At 44.7% G+C, this 23164-nt stretch overlaps 1 protein-coding gene across 1 annotated transcript; it reads right to left on the bottom strand.

The window, feature by feature from the left end:
• Positions 1-11380: 11380 nt before the first annotated feature.
• LOC109447850 (C-C motif chemokine 4) lies at positions 11381-13528 on the bottom strand. Its single transcript, XM_019732549.3, has 3 exons — positions 12770-13528; positions 12171-12285; positions 11381-11627 (listed from the first exon to the last, which is right to left on the bottom strand). Exons 1-3 carry the CDS (start codon positions 12843-12845, stop codon positions 11540-11542), a joined length of 279 nt encoding a protein of 92 aa, XP_019588108.3. The 5' UTR covers positions 12846-13528; the 3' UTR covers positions 11381-11539.
• Positions 13529-23164: the final 9636 nt, after the last annotated feature.

Here is a 23164-nt window from a genome sequence, read left to right as displayed (position 1 = left end):
AACTGAAACTCATAATTAAAAACCTTTCATTATCTGCCGTCGAGATACTGCGTAATCCTGCAGGATTCCCATGGACAAATCAGTCTGAGGTGCATGGGTTTCCGTCTTTAATCTCCTCAAAGGCTGGCTGCTGGAAAGCCCTCAGCAGACAGACCTGCTGTACCAAGTCTGAAAGCCCAGGCACCTCCATCGCAGGCGAGGAAAGCCACCAGGATGAAGGTGGTGCTTAGCCTCATGTCGGCAGGCAGCATGAGGCACACACACAGGAACCAGCCAGTTTTATAAACTTCCATCATAAGGGAACGCAGCTGGGCTAGGCTGGGGGTAGGAGTGATACTGAATAACTTCTGACATCCACATGGTAATTCTGTATCACTGTGGAGGGAGAATTTTCTATCTGGTTCAGATGTCTTTTTGGAGAAATAAAAATGCAAACTGATTTATAGTTAGAGAAAGGTTTCAGCTAACATCCTTCTCAATTTACTGTCTCAGATACAAAATTTCCTGATACCTTTGAGAATTACGCTTAAAGAATTTCTCATGAGTGTCAAAAATGAAGGTCTAAGCTATTATATAGTGTTACGATCCCCAAAGAGCCTGTTTCAGCATTGTATAAATAATGCACACACACACACTGGATTTTTCCATTTTGAGTTCCTAGGATGGCTTGTCCATTGGCCATAATTAATGTATTTACATAATTATGGATATAGCCTTTTTTCTTAGGCTACCTTTACAGATTTAAAGAGTACTTTTTAAGTAGAAGGTAATCAAACCTAAGAGCTAATTAATTATAAATTCTAATTGTCCTTACAAACAGAGCTCTATTAAATAATCCTTTATTAAAATAGAAAGTGTTAACTTTCTCCCAGGTCCTGTAGGGTCTGTGCCTCAGAGTGTACACCTTGGTGAGCAAGTCGTCCTGAAATGAAACAATATGTTTCCCAACTCCATCTCCAATGCTCCCATTCTGATTTACTCACTATTTCCACATCCCTATCCAAACAGCTCACGCGGCACATAAGCCTTACACACTGAGGTCTGGTTAAGTGGTTATTTGGGGGTGGGGGAGAAAGAAGCTAAACATAAGCCATTCTTCTGTGTAAACTGGGGCAAGCTATTAAACCTAATGGTGAACTGGTTTTATTGGTTTGTTGGTTCAATGGGTATCATTTTTTGTTGTCTCAATCACTTTGCACCGAGTGGATATGGCTTCCAAGAGAATAAGGGCTTTTGGTTCATTGCACTGCAAGGTCCTTTTGGGATCTGTGATTTTTTTTCTCCAAGTCAAGGGCTCATTTGTGATTAAAGAAACAAACTTTGAAAGGTACTGCTTCCTGGGGATACCTTCCTACAACAACCTGTTCACAGACTTCCAGAAGAGCCAAGACTTGAGCTGCAGGGGGAGCAGCTCAAGTTAGCACACGTCACGCATGGGGTAAGCTTTGAGTGTGCTCAGGAGCTTGGCATTTCAAAAAGGCAAATCAAATAATCACACAATAAAGAACATTTGAAAAAAATCTTTCCAATATGGGTGTGTTTTTTTTAAGATGACTTTCTTTTCTAAAGGATGCACGGGCAGAAGGTGAGGAAAGAGACTCACAGCTTCCTGGCCAGAATTGCAAAGAGTCTCAGAATTCTGTGAGCCTGTTACACACAGGTACATTTCCGCTCTGTTAGGAAGGAGGCGGCAACTCTACTTCACAGCACAGAACTGGGGAGTGAGGCAGCCAGCTCAGAAGTGGTGAAGAGCTTTGGCCGACTGAAAAATGCCTACAAAAAAAGTGTAATCCTTTCTTTCTAAAAGGATACAGGTGAGTGAGCAGGCAGGCATTCCAAGGGGCTCTGAGCAAACTTTGCTTCAAAGCTTATCAAGCCCATTACAAATGACAGTGTGGAAAGAGCAAAGATCCAGGGGATGCCCTTCTGCTCCACCCTCGTGTCCTTGCGTTAAATATGAACTATAGATAATGCATACCTGCCTTTCTGTTGAGACCTTCACATCACTCCTGACCAGGAGAACCCTTCCAGAGAAACGAGTATCTTCCCTCTTTGGGAGAGAAGGTCAGCATGGTACAGGGCATGGAGCGTTTACCTAAAAGCCAAACAGACCTGGAGGAGAAGACGGGTCCCTCTCCTCTTTAAGAGTGTCAGTCATCCAGCTTCTTGGCCCCTTGGCCTGTTCATCTGTGAAATCTATAAAGTTGTGATACTGTTATTATATTATAAAGTTGTAATGAGTGTAACATGAGATGATACAGGTGACAGCGCCTGTGCAAGGTGAGTTAATTATCTTCCCCTCATATACGACTCCAAAATCTGGGGGAGTCTGTATGCCTACAGAGTGTCTATAGCGTGACGAGGTGACAGGTATTTTAACATTACGAAATTCCTCTTGAGGCGGCTGCCACTAATGTGACTCAACTTTAATGACTTCTGGTTTCTGTGTGTCCCCATTCTACTTCAAATTCCTAGGAGGGGAAAAAATCAGATTGACTCAAAGGTCTGTATCTGGATCACTCAGCTAATGTCAAGGAGGCAGTGTCACTTTGTGAAAATATGGCCACTAGGGCTTTTTCCAGAAGAGGGAGCATTATAGTGAGTCTTAGAACCAGCTTACGAGGGCTCTCCTACATTCCACCCAGCACATTCACATATTCATACGTATACGTGTTTCTATACATATCCTAAGGTGCTCTTCTAATAGGATGCACTTTCAATGTACCACCACCAATACACTCAATCCTCCCCAGTAGAACAACCCAAAGACATATACAGTTGCTGTATGTAGTGGGTGTCCTGTTGCCACTTTTCTCTGAGTCCAGGATCTCTGAAAATTTTTCATCACTCTTGTCTTTCCATCCTGATCCCATCTTGATATTCTATCTACAACCTTTAGAATAAAGGGTAAAATTTTCCATGATCAACAATCCTATACAAACAGAGCTCTATTAAATAATCTCAGATTAAAATAGAAAGTGTTGACTTTCTACTCTAGAGGGTTAAGAAAAGAGAAAATAAATATTATTGAAAATAAAGATGCTATTTAAAAATAAAAAATATGTGCACATGTAAGTGCACGGTGGAAAGTTCGCAGACTTAATCGTCGGATCTCATATATTACAGCTTAGCACTATGAAGAAAAATATAAAGGGAAGATGCCACCTTTGCAAATATTATATTTTGCAAATAGTTCTGAGGCTTCCTCCAACATCCAGTCCAAGTTCTCCTGGCCTTAAGCAAGCATCTCAATGGGGCAGAATTTTTGCCAGGTGAGGTGAACCAAACTTCAGTTGTGAGGAGTCATAGCATAAGGTCTGCCTATGGGGAGAGGCATTGGATTTCTATTCACTTGTGCTGACCTAAAAAGGTATTCCAGGCATGCATCTGGGTTCCACCCATACTGGCCTCCAGTCCTATAGTGACCAGCAATGCTTTTTTCAAAAGGTCTCTCCTTTCTCTCCTCCACCTAATGTGTCACATAACTTTAACCCCAAGGTTCTAAGACAACCATCCTGGAAAGAGGAAGAGGTCATATTCTATTTATAGCCACATTTGTCTGCCTTGCTGCTCCTATCTCATGACCATTTACTCCCACCCCATCTCCCTCGTCTTGCTCACCCACTTCTGGGAGTCACTGAGGTGTCCACATGTGCTCACAAACAATCCACTCAGTCCTTCTCATACGGCCTCTGTGGTGTGGTCTGCTCCCTGCAAAGCCTCTTGAGCCTGGAGACCCATCCCTGACCCTGCTGTCCGTGTCCTCATGGCCATGCTGCCATGTACAGGTGATCCCACAGCTCAGAGTCCATCCAAGTGTCCAGATGGTGCCATGCTTCCATTAGTCCTCACGTGGTCACACCATGTCCTGGACAGCTATAGGAGGCTGCCTCTCTCTTCACAGGGCTTAGAAGTACCGTGAGATACTGACTAAAGACAGGCAGAAAGCCAGTGCCTCCAGCTCTGTCTCTGACATGGACATTGCAGCCTTCTGGCACATTCTCCTCACCCGATTCATGTAAATTAACTCACAGGAGAGCACTGGCTGAGCCTGTCAGACCAGGCGGTCAGTCGGCTCTGCCAGGTGTCCTTTAGCCTTGAGAGAGTGAGAAGCCTGAGACAGGCTCACATGACTGGAGTAGAAGAATCCAGCCCAGTAACAAGGTTGTGGTTGCCAGAGGGCATGGGGATCCATGTGGCTCTGTGACTATAACCTGGATTTGTCTCCAGTCCTCACAGTCTACGCCTGAGCCAGTGGGGCCCTGGGGCTGTGTCGTGCGAGGTGTCAGGCGGGGTCTCTGGTCCCGCTCCCCACATAAGAACGCAGGATGTGGTGAGGCCAAAAAGGAACACCCACGGAGCCATAGATAGGGGAGTCACACCACTACATTCTCACTGGTGGCTGGGTTGGAGACACAGGAAGCAGGAGCCACACAATCCGCAACCTGCGTCCACTTCTCTGCCAACCCACCTCACTTGCTAGCTGCAATCCGCCATGCTAACTGCAATCCATGCTTGCTAGCTCAGCCACCATCTTCTTGCTAGCCCCCATTTGCTACTAGTGTAGCCCCAACAGTTGTATTAGTGGCCAATGGCTCACTGGTTACAGCTGACGGCCAACTAGCCACAGCTAATGGCCATCCAATCACAGTTGATGGCCATTTACTACCTGAGCCAGCACCTTTCCACGTGAGGGCAAGAGCCTGGAAACTGCACTCCTGGCTCTGTCCCCACAGGCTGCAAGGAAAAAGCAACATGAAACATTGAGCCTCTGGTTTCTCTTTTCTCACTTCCATCCTCCTGAGATGAATGGGCAGTTATTACCTGTGATGTCTCAGGCCTTAGGAAGTCTCGGGTTCCACACTTAGAGGAGAGGGCCACGAAAAGACATGCAAGCTACGTTGTTTGAAGCCTTGGTTCTGTGAAAGTGAAGCAGGGCTGAGGGAGGCTGACCTCCCTCACACCCACCGAGCTGGGCCAGATTGTGTATCTAGAAGATTAAGCCCTTCAGGCAACTGGCCAAGGATAACACACACATGTGTGCGGCGCTTTCCCAAACAAGCTCTTTGCCCCAACAGCAACAGCCTTCCCCATTCAGCAGACAAGACCACTAAAGATGAATGGCTGCCACATGAGCAAATGAAAGAAAGTAGGGTGGGGAGAGTAGCACCAATGTTTAGTGATCACCTTATCCACGCCCAGAACTTCACGGGCGTCCCCTCACTGTGCCCTCCCAGCATACTGAGGTGCATCGTACTGAGCACAGATGAGAAATCGTACAATTCACAGATGAGAAATCAGACACAGCTGAACTTGTTCATATTTATTGAACAACTTAGTTGTAGGGGTGGGTCGGCGATAAACCTATTCTGACTCCTCAGCTCATGCTCTTTCCTTCACACCACCTTTCCTGCCTTTTCCTCAATTGCCCTGCCCCAGCAGAGCTCAGGTGTACCTGTCATATTGCAGAGGCCTGGGTAAGGAGGAGCTGGGTTGTTTCAAAGGTATGATGCCGAGCGTTTCCCGGCATTCAAGAAAAAAGAAAATCCTAGTTTGAAGACTCGTAAAGTGTCAGTAGAACGAGTGAATGAATGAATACCACACATGGACACATACGGAGAAATATAATTACAGTTTAAAAATGGCAAATTTTATAAGTTTTCAGAGAGAAAAATAAGACTGTTCATAAAAGAATTGGATTGATTTCAGAATTCTCAGGAAAAATTCTAACCAGGAGGATAATGAAGAAGTATTCTTCAAAGTGTTAAAAAAAAAAAGATATTTAAACCTAGAATGTTATATCCAGGTAAATGTTTAAATGTGAGGACAAAGTAAAGATATACTCAGACATCCAAAGCCTAAAGGACCTTTCAAAAAGACCTTTTTTCAAAAACACTCTTGGATGAAATATTCCAGCAGAAAAAGGGGGGGGGGGGGAATCAGAAGGATGCTACAAATATATGAGAAGTAAAGATGAGTATATAACCTATTCAGTTTGGCTATTATCAAAATAAGCAACAATTGTTTTAAAAGTACAAGCATAAAATCTACAAATAAAATTCTATGTGATATCTACTTGGCTATCAAATGGAATAGGGTAGGGGAATGCACGTCCAAAGAGAAATGAGGGCATGCTAAGGTAATTGCCTTGCTCCGGAAAAGGTGAAAATATTAATAAGCTTTAAAAATCCACAGCGGTAAATTCCAGAAGAATAAAAATAGAAGCATGACTTTCAAATCAACAGATGAACATTTAAGCGAGCTAATGGAAACAGTGGAGAAAAACAAAAAAAGCAGTAAGAAAATATGGTGAAAAAAAAAGAAAATATGGTAGACAAGAAACATGAAATATGATAACAGAAATAAGTCTTAATTTAATAGTGAGGGTAATAAATATAAATGAGTTAAATTTATTGATCAAAAGACCTCTCAGATTGGATAAAAATGAGAACAATAAATCAAGCAATATATTGCTTTAAGAAACATGCAGAAAAACCAAATAGTTTTAAAACCCCCACAGCCTAATAACACACGTGCCCTCCAGGATGAAGCTAGACCCTAGGAAAAATGGGAGAAGAAGAAAAGGAAGAAAGATGGCAGATGGAACATTCTCAACTGCAGAAAAACATCAGGAAGCAATTATGTCTATCTTGTAGGCAGATTAAATTATCTACCACCTGAAAAAAGGAGAACTGGAGAGTTGGGTTCAATTATGGGGAAAAATAGTTCTCGTATTTTTGCAGCTCAAAGTCTGTGACTTTGAAATTGATAAGCATCACATGAAATAGGTAGCTTACGAAACTTACCAAGGATATTTCTAGCAATCTCTTGTGTAAGGAATTGAGTGAAGGGAAGAGTTCAGTTTCAAAGCTTCAGGAATTTAATGATGTCAGAATTAAATTTGTCCCAGAACACAATTGACAAGAACGTTGTAAATCTAGACACATAGCAGGAGAGGCTTAAAGCACCTTCAGGATAAAGTCTAGAAGCCTAAGGCACTGATGGTTTGGGCATTCCTTATTATTGCTTTTGCTCTTCCATTTCCTAAAACATTTAAAAGGCTGTTGAATCTCTGAATGAATTCATAAAAGAGTGGTACCAGCCACTCATTGATTCCAGGGAAGAGAACTGGATACTTGGGTGATAGAACTAGGAGGGAGATTTATTTGTCGTTGCATATCCTTTTAAATTTTATACAATGTCCATTGTTACCTATTTTAAAATTATTAATTTCCAGACCATTGAGTGCATGATATCAAATTCTTTGGTATCAGGGAAGACCCCCCCAGACCATCCTGTTAGTATCAAATTTATCTTCCCCTAAAAAAATTCCATAATTTTCTCTTTTCTTCTGAATATGTATTTTACACAATTATCGTATATCTAAAAATGAAACTATTGTCAATGTAAGAAATGTCCAAACCTATAGAGAATTTTTATGAGTTTATTTGAGCAAAACTGATGAGAATTGCTGGGAAGCCAAATCTCAACGGATTGAGAAAATGCTCTGAAGAATGGCAGTTTAACAGCTTGTTTAAATACATTAGAACCCCAGGAGGAGACATAAGGAGGGTTACATGAAATTCATTGCTGGTAGATTAAGGGGGCCAGAGAAAGCGAAGTGGGGAAATCTCTTGGATTGGATAAAAAGTAAAACGGAGAGACACGTACTTCTTTTACATGGGTGGGTACAGGATAGTTAACATTTATAACACATAGACATGGTGTGTGAGCAATAAGATCACAATGTGGTCTCATGGTCTAGTGATGGCAGTTGTGCCTTCAGGGGTTCTGGAAAAGACAATTACTCAGACATTTCAAGGGTATCTTATCTTAGATGCACAAAGACAACAGATAGGCTCACTTAAGATAAAGAGTCACCTTTTTCAAGGATGCTACTGGCTTAGGACATGACTCCCCACCTTGACTTGCTTTCAGTTAGGAATTTTTATGTTCAGACCACCCTATGGTCCGTGGCTACTTTTGATCTCTGTGTTTGTCAGACCCGCTATACAAGCCTCCCCTGAACATATCAGGTTTAGTATTATGACCCGTTTCTCACTCACACTATTTAAAAAGAAGAAAAATACAGTCACCATTTTGTCTCACCTTGGACATCTTTTTCCATTTTCCTATTGGCTTAAACTCAGTGGAACCCAAGAGGAGAACAGTTAAGAAGGGAGAACAGGTAGAGACAGGTAGAAAAGAGAGAAAGGACAAGTCCCTTGGGTCTGTGAGGGTGAGTGTGGAAAGCCCCTCAGGACAGCCCTGTGACCACTGGGCTCAGTCGTCAGGAAGAACTGTGGTTTCATTCACCATCCACAGCTCAGCTCCCATTTGTGGGCCCTCCTGCTGCTTGCTCAGCTCCTGGCCTCCTACCGGTAGGAGGGAAATGCTTATGTCATGGGAGCATTACAGAAGATTCTGGGTTGGGGTGAGAGAGGGAGAAGATAGAAAGTTTGCATAAACCAGAACATGAGGAAACCAGATAGAAAGATTCCCTTCTATCTGGAAAGGGAAATGGGGAAGGCCTGACTTCCATAAGTTGCTCCACAAACAGTAGCCCCCATCCCCTACCCTGTCTCGTTTGTTCTGGCTCTGACACTCCCCTCCACACAAACCCAGAAACCCAGAGAAACCTCAACTGAAAAGGCAAGTAAGCAGATTCCAGCTCCCTGGCCTCGGGGTAAGAAAGGAAAGTTTTATGAAGAGAGGATAAAGGAAAAAACAAAGTCTCATATTGTGCAACAGGTGAAGTCCCACATTGCCCCACCATGAGGATTCTGTGCTTCCATTTGTAATTCCCGAGTGAAGCATTTCTTCATGAGGCTTTTCAGGTCTTCTGTAGCCTTCCTTTGTGATGCAGACTCTGTGGACCCAGTTCCTCCCTTTGTCTCATCTTGTAGAATGTTCCATCACCTTTCACCCTGAGCTGGAGGGGGTCAGTGTCAGTGACTCTTCAGTTGGTGATTGTATTCACTTCCTATTGCTGCCTGTAACAAATTACCACAACGTTGGTGCCCCAAAACAGCATACATTTATTCTCTTAAAGTTCTAGACTTTAGAAGTCTAAAATCTGCTTCACTGAGCTGGAAAAAAGATGTCAATAGGACTGAGTTCCTTCTGGAGGCTCTAGAGGAGACACAATTTTGTTGCCTTTCCAGCTTCTAGAGCTGCATTCTTTCATTCCTTGGCTCCTAGCCTCTTCCTCCATCTTCAAAGCCAGCAGCATAGCATCTTCCTTCAGTTGCCACATTGCCTTTTTGTCTTCTGTCATCCAATTTTCCTCTGCCCCCTCTAACAAGGACACTTATGACCACATTTAGGGCCTAACCTGATAATCCGGGATCATCTCTCCCTCTCAAAATCCTTAACTTGATCATGTTTGCAAAGTTCTTTTTGCCATAGAAGGTAATATTCACAGGTTCTGGAGATTAGGATGTGGACATTTGGGGGGGCCATTATTCAGCCTACCATGGTGATGTATACCATGTCTCAGGTCTGGGGATCATCCATTCTCTCTCCCAAACACTGCCCTCAGAATAGGTTTGTGCATTTTTTAGCAAAGACCACACCCTAACCAGCCATGCCACCTCCAACTCCCCCTCCTTTCACTTCCTTTAGGCCCTGAGAATGTTCTAGAACAGTGCCATCCAATGGGACTTTCTGCCATGTTGGAAAGGTTCTATGTCTGCACTATGTCACCACATGTGGCCAGTGAGCACTTGAAATGTGACTAGTGCAACTAAAGAACTGAAGTGTAAATTTCATTTAAGCTTAATTGAACTTAATTGAAATTTAAATAACCACTGGTGGCTGGTGACTAATGTATTGCACAGTTCAGATATAGGTAGATAAAAAGCAGAAACCAAGACCAGTCAGACTCCTTGCTGCAAGTGTCTTGTTACACATATTTGGATCAGCTCTGCCCATAAAGTCCTTCTCTTCGTCCCTGTGGAATTAAAGGAGGTTTCTACTAGGGATCTGGCATGATGAGGTGGCCGAGGGCAAGGGAAGGAAGGGAATTGTGTCTGTGGGTCCCAGAGACGTCAGAGTCCCAGTTCTACTTTTGCATTGAACTAAGAATACACAAATGATTTTCAAGGTTGCCCCCTCTTTAACCTACTTAAACAATGGGTTGTCCTTGTGGGAACCATAGAGTCACACTACAAGTAGCACAGAAATGGGGTCTAACCTGGGATTTGGCACTGCTCTGTCACACACTTGTCAGGTGGCCCTTAGCAAGTGACTTCTCAGTCCCTGGCCCTCAGTTTCTCAGTTTTCAAAATATGAGAGGGTTGGGTGGATTGTCTGAGAAGTTCCTCCCAGCTTTAATGGACACTTCCATGTCCTGTGGATCAAGCCTTGATTGTGCACACAATTCTCTCAGAGCCATGTTGTCTCTGACCTGTGTAATAGGAAATTCTGATGGAAGGGTTATTTAGGGAGACATGTCTTTAAGATACTCCCACAACACTCCAGAACCACATCTGACATTTGTTCTTCTGTCCTCATGATAACACTTCATGTTGCGTTGGGCTTTACAGACCTGACCCACCTCTAATGTAATCCGCGTGATGACCCTGGGAAGAGAGACACTATGTCCCTTTTAAGTGAAAAGCTAAGGCTCAGAGAGGAAGAGAAAATCTTCCAATGTCAGGCCCTGTGATGGCTGCTTCACACATCACCTTGTAACAGCCCTTCAAGCGGATGATATTAACGCCACTTTACTGGTGTGAAAACTGAAGTCCAGGGAGGCAACATGCCTTTCCTAATGATACACTGATAATAAGAGATGGAGGCCCGCTTTTCTGACTCTGAACTACCTCACCTTCCCTCTACACTGTGCTCTTGCTGCTTATACCACTTCCCTACAAGCTGTTGAAATGATACCCTTAGCCTCACAGCTTTCCTTTGGGATCACCCTTCATGCTGCTCTCCAAGCCGGCCAACGCGCCTCGGCAAGTCACACCAGCTCTGTGCCTCTGTTTCCTCGTCTGTAAAACTGGGGTAAGAGTCCCTACTTACTAAGGGTGTTAAAATCCGTGTTGAAAGTATTAAGTGAGTTCATGGTCTTCAGAGTATTTAGCTCATATGAAGTATCTGGAATATCTCATTCTTACTGTTTGGAAACTGTAATTTGTCTCTATTAATCATAATAGACAATTCCTTTAACCGCAAATCAAATGAAAACACAAAGGAACTGTACGCATTTTTTTAAAGTTTTATTATTAAAACACACGCACACAACTGCATTACCTATGTGCTCACAATAGCAGACAAACAGTGATGGTGGACCATCCCCATGGGGGACATCTGTCCTCTGGCAAACAAACAAAAAACAAAACAAAAAAAACCCCATATAAATAAAGGAAATACCACCAAATAAAATAACATGGCACAAAATAAAGATTAAATTAAGAGAAGGATCAGGGACTACGGAGAGGAGTTGTAAACATGCAGAGGGTGCGTCTCCCTGAGAAGCGTCAGGCTCCGGTGACCTTCTCTGGAGATTTCCTGCCCCTGTCCTCAGAGTGTCTCAGTTCAGTTCCAGGTATTCCATGTACTCCTGGACCCAGGGTTCGTTGGGGTTGGCACAGACTTGTTTTCCCCTTTTGGTCTGGAATCTGTGGAACAGGAGTGATTAGATCCCATCGGACCTTCCCTGTGTAGCTCTCTCCCTCCGTTTGACTATGGTTCAAGTTGAACCCTCTAGTGGGTAGGGAGACCCTTCCTGGGGTGGTACTAGAACAATACTCTTTGTACCTTTCACCCTGGATTCAGCTCTGGTTGCCCACACAAGGAACCAATGAGTTTTACAATCAATATGCCTACCTCTCCCCATGGTACCCTACGGCCCCTGGCAATAACTTATTCATATGCTGTTCTAAGCACCGTTTAAGAAGTCAGCCCATATTTCCTCTCCTTTCACTTTCCCTGGTTTCCTGGCCTCTGGCTAACTTCCTCCCCAGAAACCCTTCATCTTCTCCCTAGGCTCCCGCAACCCCCTCCAGGACCCAACGGATGACATAATCTCACTGCTTTCTGGGAGGGATTCAGCCCTGAGACCTGCCTCTCTGCTGTTTGATCTTCCTTTTGCCTCAAACACGCTCCTTATCTAATCCTGCCCTCGCCCTTCCTCCCAGAGGAGCCCACAGGTTGATACTTACACCACAGCTGGCTGGGAGCAGAGGCTGCTGGTCTCATAGTAATCGGTCACAAAGCTGCGAGGAAGCTTCCGCAGGGTGTAAGTGAAGCAGCACGCAGTGGGAGGGTCTGAACCCACTGGAAAGAAAGGCCACGTGAGATCAAAGCTCTGCAAGGAGCTGCTCATTTTGGCTTCTACTTATGGATTTTCGGTGGGTATCTCTGTGGCGCTACCAGATCCCCAACTACAGTCCCTGACATCTAATCCCACCCACCCTGAGTAGAAATCTGATTCTGAATACAAGATGCTGAAAGAAGACAATGGAGCTGGAATGGGTCTCAGCGCACATGCCTAACTCCATTCATTTTACAAGTGGATAAACCAAGGCACAGAGAAAGACAGAGACTTGTTTAAACAAGCCTACTGATTCTATTTCTCAAGAACACAGGAACTTGAATATTACTGAATGTGTACTAGACTCTGCATTAAATAGCAGCTACTTAATCTTCACAGTTCCTTTTTCTCCCATCCCCAGAAGCCACAGGTGGACCTTCCCATATAGTAAAGTGGAGGCTGCCTACACCACAGCTCTAGAAGTAGTAGCTGAAAGAACAAACTTACTTGGTGCTGAGAGCGCTGGAGAGCAGAAGGCAGCCACTAGCACGAGGACAGAGAGGACAGTCATGCAGAGCTTCATGGTCTCGGCAGAGGAGAAGCTTTCCCGCAGCTGATACCACAGAACCAAAGAGCTTCAGAACCCGACTGTGTTCTGTGCTGACACTGAGTTGGGATCCCTTCTTTATAGGAACTCTGACGACTGGGACAGAGGTGGGGACACAGGAGTGCAAGTGGAATTTCCAGGGTAGCAATGATGTCATGGTACCAAGAAGGAAAGTGAATCTGGCTGAGAGTGAGGAGCTCTGCACAGCTTCTCTGCCCAGCACGATGTCATCACAGTGGAAAGAAGGAGGCAGAGAAGTGGGTTGAGCCCTAGAGGGAAGTGGTGCACCAGAGGCAGTGACTGACACTGAGGAGAGAATTGTAAACCCCACAGGAAAGATAAACCATTCACACCTGCTCGAAGGGGCTTGTTGATGACAGTCATGCTCCTATGGGTGGTTGGCACCTCCAGAAGCTGGAGGACTAATGACAGTCTTTCCAGGGTTACCACACGCCTGGCCCCAAGAAGGAAGGAGGAACTGGACTCCATGTCCCATTTCTGGGCCTCCTTCTGCTGGGTTGAGTGACCGTAGGTCACTGTACATTTCCTTGGGCTGAAAGAAAGAGTCCAGCATTGCACGTGCAGAAGGACCCAGCAGGACAATTACCTTTGACTTACTGAATGTTTGTTATGTGTCACGCACTGGATGAGCTGCTTATACACATAACAGCAAATCCTACCAAAACCCTAAGCAGTGGGGTGATTATTCCCCTGAGACAAGAAGAACAGAAAGTAGAGGAGAGTACACTGATCACCTCAAGACAACAATTCTAAGTGGCAGTGTCAAAATTTGAAGTGAGAGTATTTGGACTGTGACATCTATATTCTTTCTTCCTTGTTGTCACAAATATAGAATGTGACCACAGAGAGAGAAACTGGTGACCACTAGGGGTTATACCCCACACAGCCATCTTCCTACGGCTACAGTCAGGAGGGAAGGAGTTTCCGTCAGTCTGTCCTAGAACAAGAAGGGAACAGATGGCAAGAGAACTGCAGGTTTCAGTTTGCCCAGGTGGACCCCCTACTAGAGAAGGAGAATAAAGTCAGTAAAAATCCGTTTGGAAGACCCAGAATAAGAATGTTCCTCAAGTATAAAAATGGGGTTGGATATACCTAATCGTGAGTTTGTCGATATTATGGAGAAAATGTGTGAGTGTTTATAGCCCTCCACAGGGAATTCCCAGTGTGCATTGAAAGCCCTGCTGGTTTGGCCACTGCTGGTGACCTGAAGGTGAAGTGAAGGTGACTCGGTGAAGTTCACAAAGGCCAGGAATCAGTAGTGGAGGAAGTGGGCAGGTGACGGCAGTCAAGGTGATTGGATCAAGATCTGTATCCACCTGCAGCTCAGCCACTCTGACCCTGGTGCTCACCTCCAGCCCCACACTGCTCCCTGCCTCTGCTCAGAGAGGGAAGAATGAGGAGCAAAACAGAAAACCAGGCCGCCTGGGTGCTATCGAGATGTAGGACAGGAGGGGGCAGAGCAGCATCTGGGAATACCCCAGGGTCCCTAAATGAAGTATAATGTCATCCTACCGCCTATCACTCCCTCCATCACCACCCACACACACAAACTGTCGTTCTTCCCTCCATCTTTTTTCTCCTCCCCTTGTCTTTGTGTGAGACTTGCTTCAAATGTTCTGATCTCCACCAAGTCCCCTATGCCCAGCTCTAAAGTTCTGTGATGCCTCGTATCACAGATGCCAGTGCCTCTCGTGGTCTTTCCCGGTTGGTGAAATTTCCTCTTCGTGTATCAAGGACCTTGCTTCAGGGAAAGAGGGTGTACCTTGTGTACAGTGAGATCTACACAGACTTTGCTATCCATGCCATTTCTATTCAACCCAATCAATTTAGAAGTCATCTGCTCTTTGTCAGGGAAGGCAGAGTCAAATCAAGCCGCATCCCTTCCTCAAACAGGTCTCAGTCTAGTCATGGTGTTGACAGTGATAGAAATTACTACCCCAAGAGATGGAATAAATTAAGTGTCACATCAGAGGTAGAAACAGAATATAAGAGGCTCAAAGGATGGAGAAGGCCAACCCTTGGCTGTAGACTGATAGTTCTAAGTGAAGTTGAAACCCCACTGTGTGCTGAAGGGGAGGCCTTGACAAGGGGACGTCTGTCTAAATGAGTAGAGTGCTGGCCTTCAAGTTGCGGAGATTTTAAAGATACCTGCTCTGGCGCATTAGGAGAGTGATGAGGGATAAGATGGTGATGAGTCATCTTGGAGCCACACAATGAGTTTGACTCTTGAGTTTTGCTTCCTAGCCTTGCTTTCATCTTTGGTCATAGAGGCCAAAGGTTTTGTCATGAATGTCCCAACAATAATGCTGTGTTCACGCTAGTGAAATTCCACATGGAGAATACGAAGCACTTGTCCCAGTATGTTTCGCTGAATCAATGGCCTCCAAGTTTACACATTGAGGCCATTTCTAAGTAGTAGTGTACACAGAATGATAACAAATGCCTCTCAAATACACAACAAAAAGGTGCTTATCTTCTCTAGAGAACTTTCCCTGACCTTTCTTCCAACTGATTCTGTTGCTTCCTCTGTGCTAATTCCATCATGTCAGTGTCTGGTGGCCTCCCCCACTGGATAGTGAGTTCCTTGATGCAGAAACCATGTTGTGCTTTTCTCCATGTACATACTAGGTGTTCAATAAACACTTGTTTCATAAGTGCTCAGAGGCAGCCCGCACTACCAGTTTTCCTGGGGGTTGGGCTAGAAGGGTGCGGTAGGTAAAATGGATTCAGGATGTGAACTCCACTTATCTAAATGAATTAAGAATGATCTGGCCATTTGGACTCTAGTCAAAACGTGAATTCCCCAGCTCTGATGAGGTGATAATTGCCCTGCCCTCAACCCACATAGCGAGTGGTTTATCATAAGGGATACTATTCTAGGACTCAACTCTTTCCACTTCAGCGGTGTGTGTTGTGACAACAGAAGTCGACCACGGTTCCAGGGAGCTCCCAATGCATTCTGGGGGTCACCCACCCTCTCACTCCAGGGAAACTCCACTTCCCCTCATTCGTGGTAATATACTGGTTTCCCCTTACACCCTTGCTGGCACTGTGCCCATAACTCCACTATGGGCACTGTTTTCTCATTTTGTCCTCCCAGCATCTGTAAGCGGCAGGCAGGACTGGCAACCCCAGCAGTAATATGACCTTACAAACGCCCTGGTACCCTGGATTTCCCCCAACATATCACGTCCATGGTTCTATCTGATCCCAATCTGTTTTGCTATTGTACAGGTTAGGAAGCAAAACCTAGAGAAGTTCAAAGACTTGATCAAGGTCACACAAGGTGCATGTCAAGACCCAAGGGTTTCCACGTCCTGGTCAGAGATGAGCAAACTTCCTTTATAGGTGTGATCCTCTGAGATAGCACATGTAGGGAACCTCTGGAGTTACCAGACTCTCAGAAGAGATTACAAAGCTGCTGAGGAGCAAGAAGTAGAGGTGGTCAATCCCAGCATTCTGTGTTCTCCACAAGGAGAGTGCTGAGATGCATGAGTATTGGGGAGCCCCTGGGGTGTTGGGGCCGCCAGCACTGGCCACTAGTGGGTAGAATACCTAGAGCTAGAGAATTCCTTGCAAGCAATTCCTTGAGACTGGAAATCCAAGGTGAGTTGGAAATACATGGTCACTTGCCAAGACAGTACAAGAAGACATAAATCCTTTGGTTTTACCAATATGGTAGCTAAGTTATTTGGGGGAAATGGGATTGTAGCGAGAAGAAACAAGTACGCAATTATCCAAAGTGCAGGGTTCAGGATGGAGACGGGAGGACAGTGAACTGGTTGAAGCAGTTCATCGGGGTGGCCACACTTCACCCCTCAGCAAGCCATTCCCACTCTCTAAAGGGCCTTCACCACCCACTACAGCCTGTTTATTGGGAGTCAAGGGTGGAGGGCGGCGACTTCAGGGGATGTGAAATTCCTAAGAGTAGCTCAAAGCCTCACCCATGTTTGGAGGGCTCAAGAAAACCTTCAATATTCCTTATGAAGCAACTTTCTTCCTTCAAACAGTGCTTTTATACCTATTTCCAGCTCTTTCCGAGCTGGAGTATCCAGGAAGTGAGGAAAATAATTCAGTAAAACTTTACTGAGTACCCACAATCTGACAGAGTTGGGGATACATGCTTTAGAACGTGGTGGCAAAGTGTTAAGAATGGCTTCCAAAAAATGTGACGCCTGATTTTTGTAACAACTTTTATTAGTTTGCTTTTTTTTAATAGAAAATATACATGATCACAGACAAAATTTAGAAAATATAGAAAATCATAAATAAGAAAACAAAAATTAACCACCATTCTGTACTTAGTTTTGCATTTCACGATTGTTACTTAATAGTCTTTCTCGTGCTAATATATCTTACTATTGTTACATGTCATTAAAACTCAAAAATTCTTCCATGTCATTAAAACTCAAAAATTATTCAAAATTAGCATGCACACTATTCTATTGTATGGAAATACCAACCTATTATACAAAAATCTATTGTATGTTTCATTTTTCGAGGGACTGGATCTTCGTTTTAAAAAGACACTTGTCGGGAGGAACAACTAAGATGGTGCAGTAGGTAAACACTGTGCCTACCTTCTCTCACAACCACATCAAAATTACAACTGATGTAGAAAACAACCATTATTGAGAATTGCCTAAAATCAAGCTGAACTGAAACCTTTCAACTAAGGACATGCAGAAGAAGCCACCTCCGACCTGGTAGGAAGAAGGGCAGAGATGCGGAGTGAGCTGGGCCCACAGCCGCATGTGACCATTAAAGATTCAGAGGGCTATTTCTGCTGTGGGGGTCCCTCCACCCCCTAAATGTTTGAGGGATCCCAGCCCCTCGCCAGCCCAGGGTTCCAGTCCTGGGGAGAGAAGTCCCCATAATTTCTGGTTGTGAAGACCAGCGGAGATTGTGACTGAGAGTGAATGCAGCTGCACTCACAGGTGCTCCCCTTAAAGGAACTGCGTGCGGACTTACCCACCAACAGAATAACTCGTTCTGAGCTCCAGCGCTGGTGCAGCAGCTGAAAAGGCCGCAGGGACATATGGAGAGGAACCAAGTTGTCTGGCTTGGGAAAGAGGCCAGAGAGGCAGTTTTTCCCTGGATGGAGGAGCTGGTAGAGGCCATTGTTTCTTTGTTGAGCCCTCCTTCTTCCTAGAGTGCGAACACAGGCAGCCGCCATTTCTGAGTCTCTGCAGTTCATTCTCCTCACCCTGGCAATTTGAGACCCTGCCCTGCCCAACTTTCGGGCACACCCAGGCTGCTTTCAGTGGCTTTTTTGTGCAGACCACCTGCCTTGGCTCAAGCTGCAGACTTTCCTATGGTCTCTCAAAGGTTCGCGGAACCCAGACAAGCAGCATCTGGCTTGAGCATGTCTTGTGCCTCTGGCTGAGCAGCCCTAAGCCGGCACTTGGTGCAGCTGGCCTCGATTCATGGATTGGACTCTCAAAGCATTTCTAAGCACAGCATAGGTGGCAGCCATCTGCGGATTTCTTTCTGGCTCCTGCTGGGTGGCGCCAGGTTGGGAACGTGCTGTGCTGAACTAACCCACAACGGATCCCCTCCAGCGTGGTCCTGGGGCTGGAGCCCCCAGTGACCAGCTTCAAAATGAGCAGGGGCATCACCCAGCTGCCTCCAAGTACAACACACCCAAGGGGCGGTTTGGGCAGGCACCAGAGTCCTGCCGAGGCAGATCCTGCTCCATAGGGTCAGCCCGGCACAACAACTCCACTATAGTCAATGCCAGTCCTTACAATGATTGAGCCCAAGGGTCAGTCCCTCACACTGATGTGCAATTATCAACCAAGGCTCAACTACAAGAGGAGAACACACAACCCACACAAGGGACACATCTGGAGTGTGTGGCTCAGGTGACCAGAAAGATTGCACCACTGAACCCCACAGCCCACCTACTACATAAGGCCATTCCACTAAGACCAGAAGACATAACAGCCCTACCTAATACATAGAAACAAACACAGGGAGGTCACCAAAATGGGGAGAAAAAGAAACATGTCCCAAATAAAAGAACAGAACAAAGCTCCAGAAAAAGAATTAAGCAAAACGGAGCGAAGCAATCTATCAGATGCAGAGTTCCAAACACTGGTTATAAGAATGCCCCATGATCTCAGGGAGAACTTCAACAGAGAGACAGGAAGCATAAAAATGGAGATGAAAGCCATAAAAAAGAACAAGTCAGAAATAAAGGATATAATAACGAAATGAAGAATATATTACAGGGAAGCAACAGTAGACTAGATGAAGCAAAGGATCCAACCAGTGCTGTAGAAAGTCAGGTAGTGGAAAATACCCAACCAGAACAGCAAAAAGAAAAAAGAATACAAAAAATTGAGGAGAGTTTAAGGGGCCTCTGAAGCAATATTAACTGTACCAACATTATCATTATAAGGGTACCAGAAGGAGAAGAGAGAGCGCAAGGAATTGAAAACGTATTTGAAGAAATAATGACAGAAAACTTCCCTAGACTCGGGAAGGAAATAGACATTCAAGCCCAGGAAGCACAAAGAGTCCCAAATAAGATAAACCCAAAGAGGCCAACACCAAGATACATAATAATTAAAATGCCGAAGGTTAAATACAAAGAGAGAATCTTAAAAGCAGCAAGAGAAAAGGAGTTAGTTACCTAAAAGGGAGCCCCCATAAGACTGTCAGCTGATTTCTCAACAAAAACTTTCCAGGCAAGAAGGGAGTGACAGGAAATATTCCATGTAATGGAAAGCAATGACATACAACCAAGATTGCTCTACCCAGCAAGGCTGTCATTTAGAATTGAAGGACAGATAAGGAGCTTTCCCGACAAGAAAAACCTGAAGGAGTTCATCCCCACCAAACCAGTATTACTAGGAATCTTAGAGAGACTTCTTTAAGAAAGGAGGGGTGTTAAGGACGGGTGAAAGGGGAAGGGATTAAAAAGTACAAATTTGTTGTTATACAGTAGTCATGGGGATATAGGGTATAGCTTAAGAAATATAGTCAACAATATTGTATGACTAGGTGTGGTGCCAGATAGGTACTAGATTTACCAGGGTAATAGATGGGAATGGGGCTGGGGGCAGGGTGAAAAAGGTGAAGGCATTAAGAAATGCAAATTGGTAGTTAATACAGTATGGGGAATATAATCAACAATGCTATAAATATCACATGAGGTGCCAGATGGGCACTGGACTTATCAGGGGGATCACGTCATAGACTGTGTAGATGCCTGACCAACGTGTTATACACCTGAAGCTGAAGTAGGAGAATATTGAATGTCAACTATAACTAAATACGTAGGTATATATAATCATGGGATGTGGAGTGCAACATAGAGAAGATAGTCAATGATATTGTAACAGCTATATAAGATGTCAGAGGGGTAGTAGCTTTGGGGTGGGTTATCACTTTATGAGGGGCTTAAATGTCTAACTATTGCATTGCTTTGTACACCGATACTAAAAAAACTCAAACAAACCAAAAAAAGACACTTGTCAATTTTCAGTATCAAAACAGTTGCACTATTAGTTTTTCTCTCTCCCTGTGATTTTCAAGAAGGGAAAATGTGCCTTGCAAGTTTCCACCTCATTCATGAAAAGCAGAGAGGAAACCTGCACTTTTAAGAAATTACATGTAGTTCAGAGGGTTGAGTCTTGGTTTCCAGGAAGTTGGGATGTAGCAAGAGCCATGACCAAAAAGAAAAGCACGGGCAAGGTCACAGAGGAGAAGCTTCCATTTCTTGCTGGAAACAGAGCATTGTATTGAAAGATTTTCAAGAAAAAGAGACAGAGACTGATTTGCAAAATCACTGGATGCTGTGTGATGATGGGAAATATTGAAGAGAGGCAAACTGGAAAAAACAGCTGAGAGAAAACACAGCTGTCATGGTCAGATGCTGAGGGCCTGAGCTAAGACAGTGGCAATGGGAATGGTGAGAAGCAGATATACTTCATTTCAAGATACAACAGATTGACTACAGTAGCTCCGTCACCCCTAATCTGCAGGGGATATGTCCCAAAACCCTCAGTGTACGCTTAACACCTCAGATAATACTTTACCATATATACTATGTTTTTTCCTATATGACATACACACCTTTTCACTTAAAGAAGGAAACTAATGGATTCTCTTCAGCATGTCCAAATTTCCAACATCACTGCTCTTGAGCTTTGGGGCCAACATTAAGTAAAATAAGTGTTACTTGAACACAAGCACTGTGATACCAAGTCAGTCTGATAACTGCGATGGCTACTAAGTGACTCACTGGCAGGTGGTGTATACAGCGTGGATACACTGGAGCAAGACACAATTCACGTCCTGGTGAGATGGAGCAGGCGGTGCATAGTTTAAGACTTATGGATTATTTATATCTGAATTTTCCAATTTATATTTTTGGACCATTGACTGCAGGGAACTGAAACCAAAAAAAGTGAAACCACCAATAAGGCGGGAAAACTGTAGACGTAGGAGGTGAAGGGGCGGGACAAGCCAAGGGTGACCCCAGTTTTCTGGCTTAGAAGTTGGGTAGGAGGGGATGCTTTTACTGAGTAGAGAATACAGAAGGGGGAAGAGGGGACAGAATCTACTCCAATACCAAGATGTACACCTTGACCTACTACACACACACACAAGGAGTCAGAGAAAATGATAAGAACTCAAGAAGGAAAAGCAAAGAGTAGGGGCTGCGTGGAGACATTGTCTCTGGAGGATGCTAGAAAGAGGCCCCGAGGATATTGTTTCTGCCCACATGAAAGCTGGGGCCAAGCCTGTGCTACCTGACCTTGGGCCACACCTGCAGAAAGGAGGCGGAGACTGGGCCAAAGGGCATTGTCCTCAGTGAACCCATCCCTGGAGCCACTGTTGCCAAAAGAAGAGACTGAGACTGATGCCTGGGGACGTGGAACTGCAGGGCCAGAAACTGAAAGGAAACCAATCCAGCGACCAGGAGGCGAGCACAGCAGGACCAGGCGGTGATGCTGCAGAGCATGAACTGTTCAGCCAGAACCCCCTGTACTCATGGCTGGGACCCTCAGCTGGATGGAGGAGGGGCCTCAAAGAGGCTGGGCTGAGCCGCAGAGCAAGGACACAAATCATGGCCCTCTGTGCGGACGGATCCACCATGTTGACTGCTGGCTACTTCTTTCACCACCACCTGAGAGATCTTTGGTGATCCCCAGAGATCCTGACCTTGACACCATGGTTTTCTGATCCTTACCTTCCTGTACATCTTCCAGCTCCATTATGGGACTTGGGCAGAGCCATACTGCTGGTCCAATCACTGAGTTATTCATTCACTCACCAAATATTATTAAGCTTCACTACGTGTCAGGCATTCTGGTTATGACTGGAGAGTCATTGCTAAATAAGGCACACGGTGAAATACAAACCTGACCAATGCTATCTGTGTGATAGATTCCATCTATATGTGTAAATCATTCACCTGGGACAGCAATTTACCACCTGGGAAATTTCTAAAACCCTTCAAAACCAATTCAATCATCTTAAAGCTCCCTCATGTTACACATTCAACACATGCCTAGTAGCACCTACTCTGCATACAAGTACGTCGTTTTCCAATCAAGTAAAAACACATATGACAAAGGGCTATTTCCTGATTTTAGGACCGATACGGCAAATTTTACATATATAATTACTAAAATAAAATTTGATATTCAATTAGCCACCTTCATTAAAGAGAACTAAACTATAAGACACAGAGACTGCAGCAGACAACTCATCATGTGACAAGCACCAGGTGCTAGGATTTGGCAGAATTATGAGGGAGACTTGGCTTTAGGAAATCCCACAACACGCCAGAACCACAACTGACATTTGTTCTTCTGTCCTCATGATAACACTTCATGTTGCTTTGGGTTTTAGAGACCTGACCCACCTCTAATGTAATCCGCATGATGACCCTGGGAAGAGAGACACTATGTCCCTTTTAAGTGAAAAGCTAAGGCTCAGAGAGGAAGAGAAAATCTTCCAGATGTCAGGCCCTGGGATGGCGGCTTCACCCATCACCTTGTAACAGCCCTTCAAAGTAGATGATATTAATGCCACTTTACTAGTGGGAAAACTGAAGTCCAGGGAGGCAACATGCCTTTCCTAATGATACGCTGATAATAAGAGATGGAGGCCCGCTTTTCTGACTCTGAACTACCTCACCTTCCCTCTACACTGTGCTCTTGCTGCTTATACCACTTCCCTACAAGCTGTTGAAATGATACCCTTAGCCTCACAGCTTTCCTTTGGGATCACCCTTCATGCTGCTCTCCAAGCCGGCC

The sequence above is a fragment of the Rhinolophus sinicus genome, chromosome 12 (genome assembly GCF_057876585.1).
Source record: "Rhinolophus sinicus isolate RSI-liver-muscle chromosome 12, RSI-T2T, whole genome shotgun sequence".
Classification (NCBI taxonomy): Eukaryota; Metazoa; Chordata; class Mammalia; order Chiroptera; family Rhinolophidae; genus Rhinolophus; species Rhinolophus sinicus.
The sequence above is the reverse complement of the archived record's forward strand: the minus strand, read 5'-3'. Positions and strand labels throughout refer to the sequence as shown.

Coding starts and splice junctions, on each gene's coding strand:
- LOC109447850 (XM_019732549.3), bottom strand. CDS start 12,845: ATGAAGCTCTGCATGACTGTCCTCTCTGTCCTCGTGCTAGTGGCTGCC. Junction 12,286..12,769: donor TCCAGCGCTCTCAGCACCAA/GTAAGTTTGTTC, acceptor CTTTCTTTCCAG/TGGGTTCAGACCCTCCCACT. Junction 11,628..12,170: donor TGCTCCCAGCCAGCTGTGGT/GTAAGTATCAAC, acceptor CCTGTTCCACAG/ATTCCAGACCAAAAGGGGAA.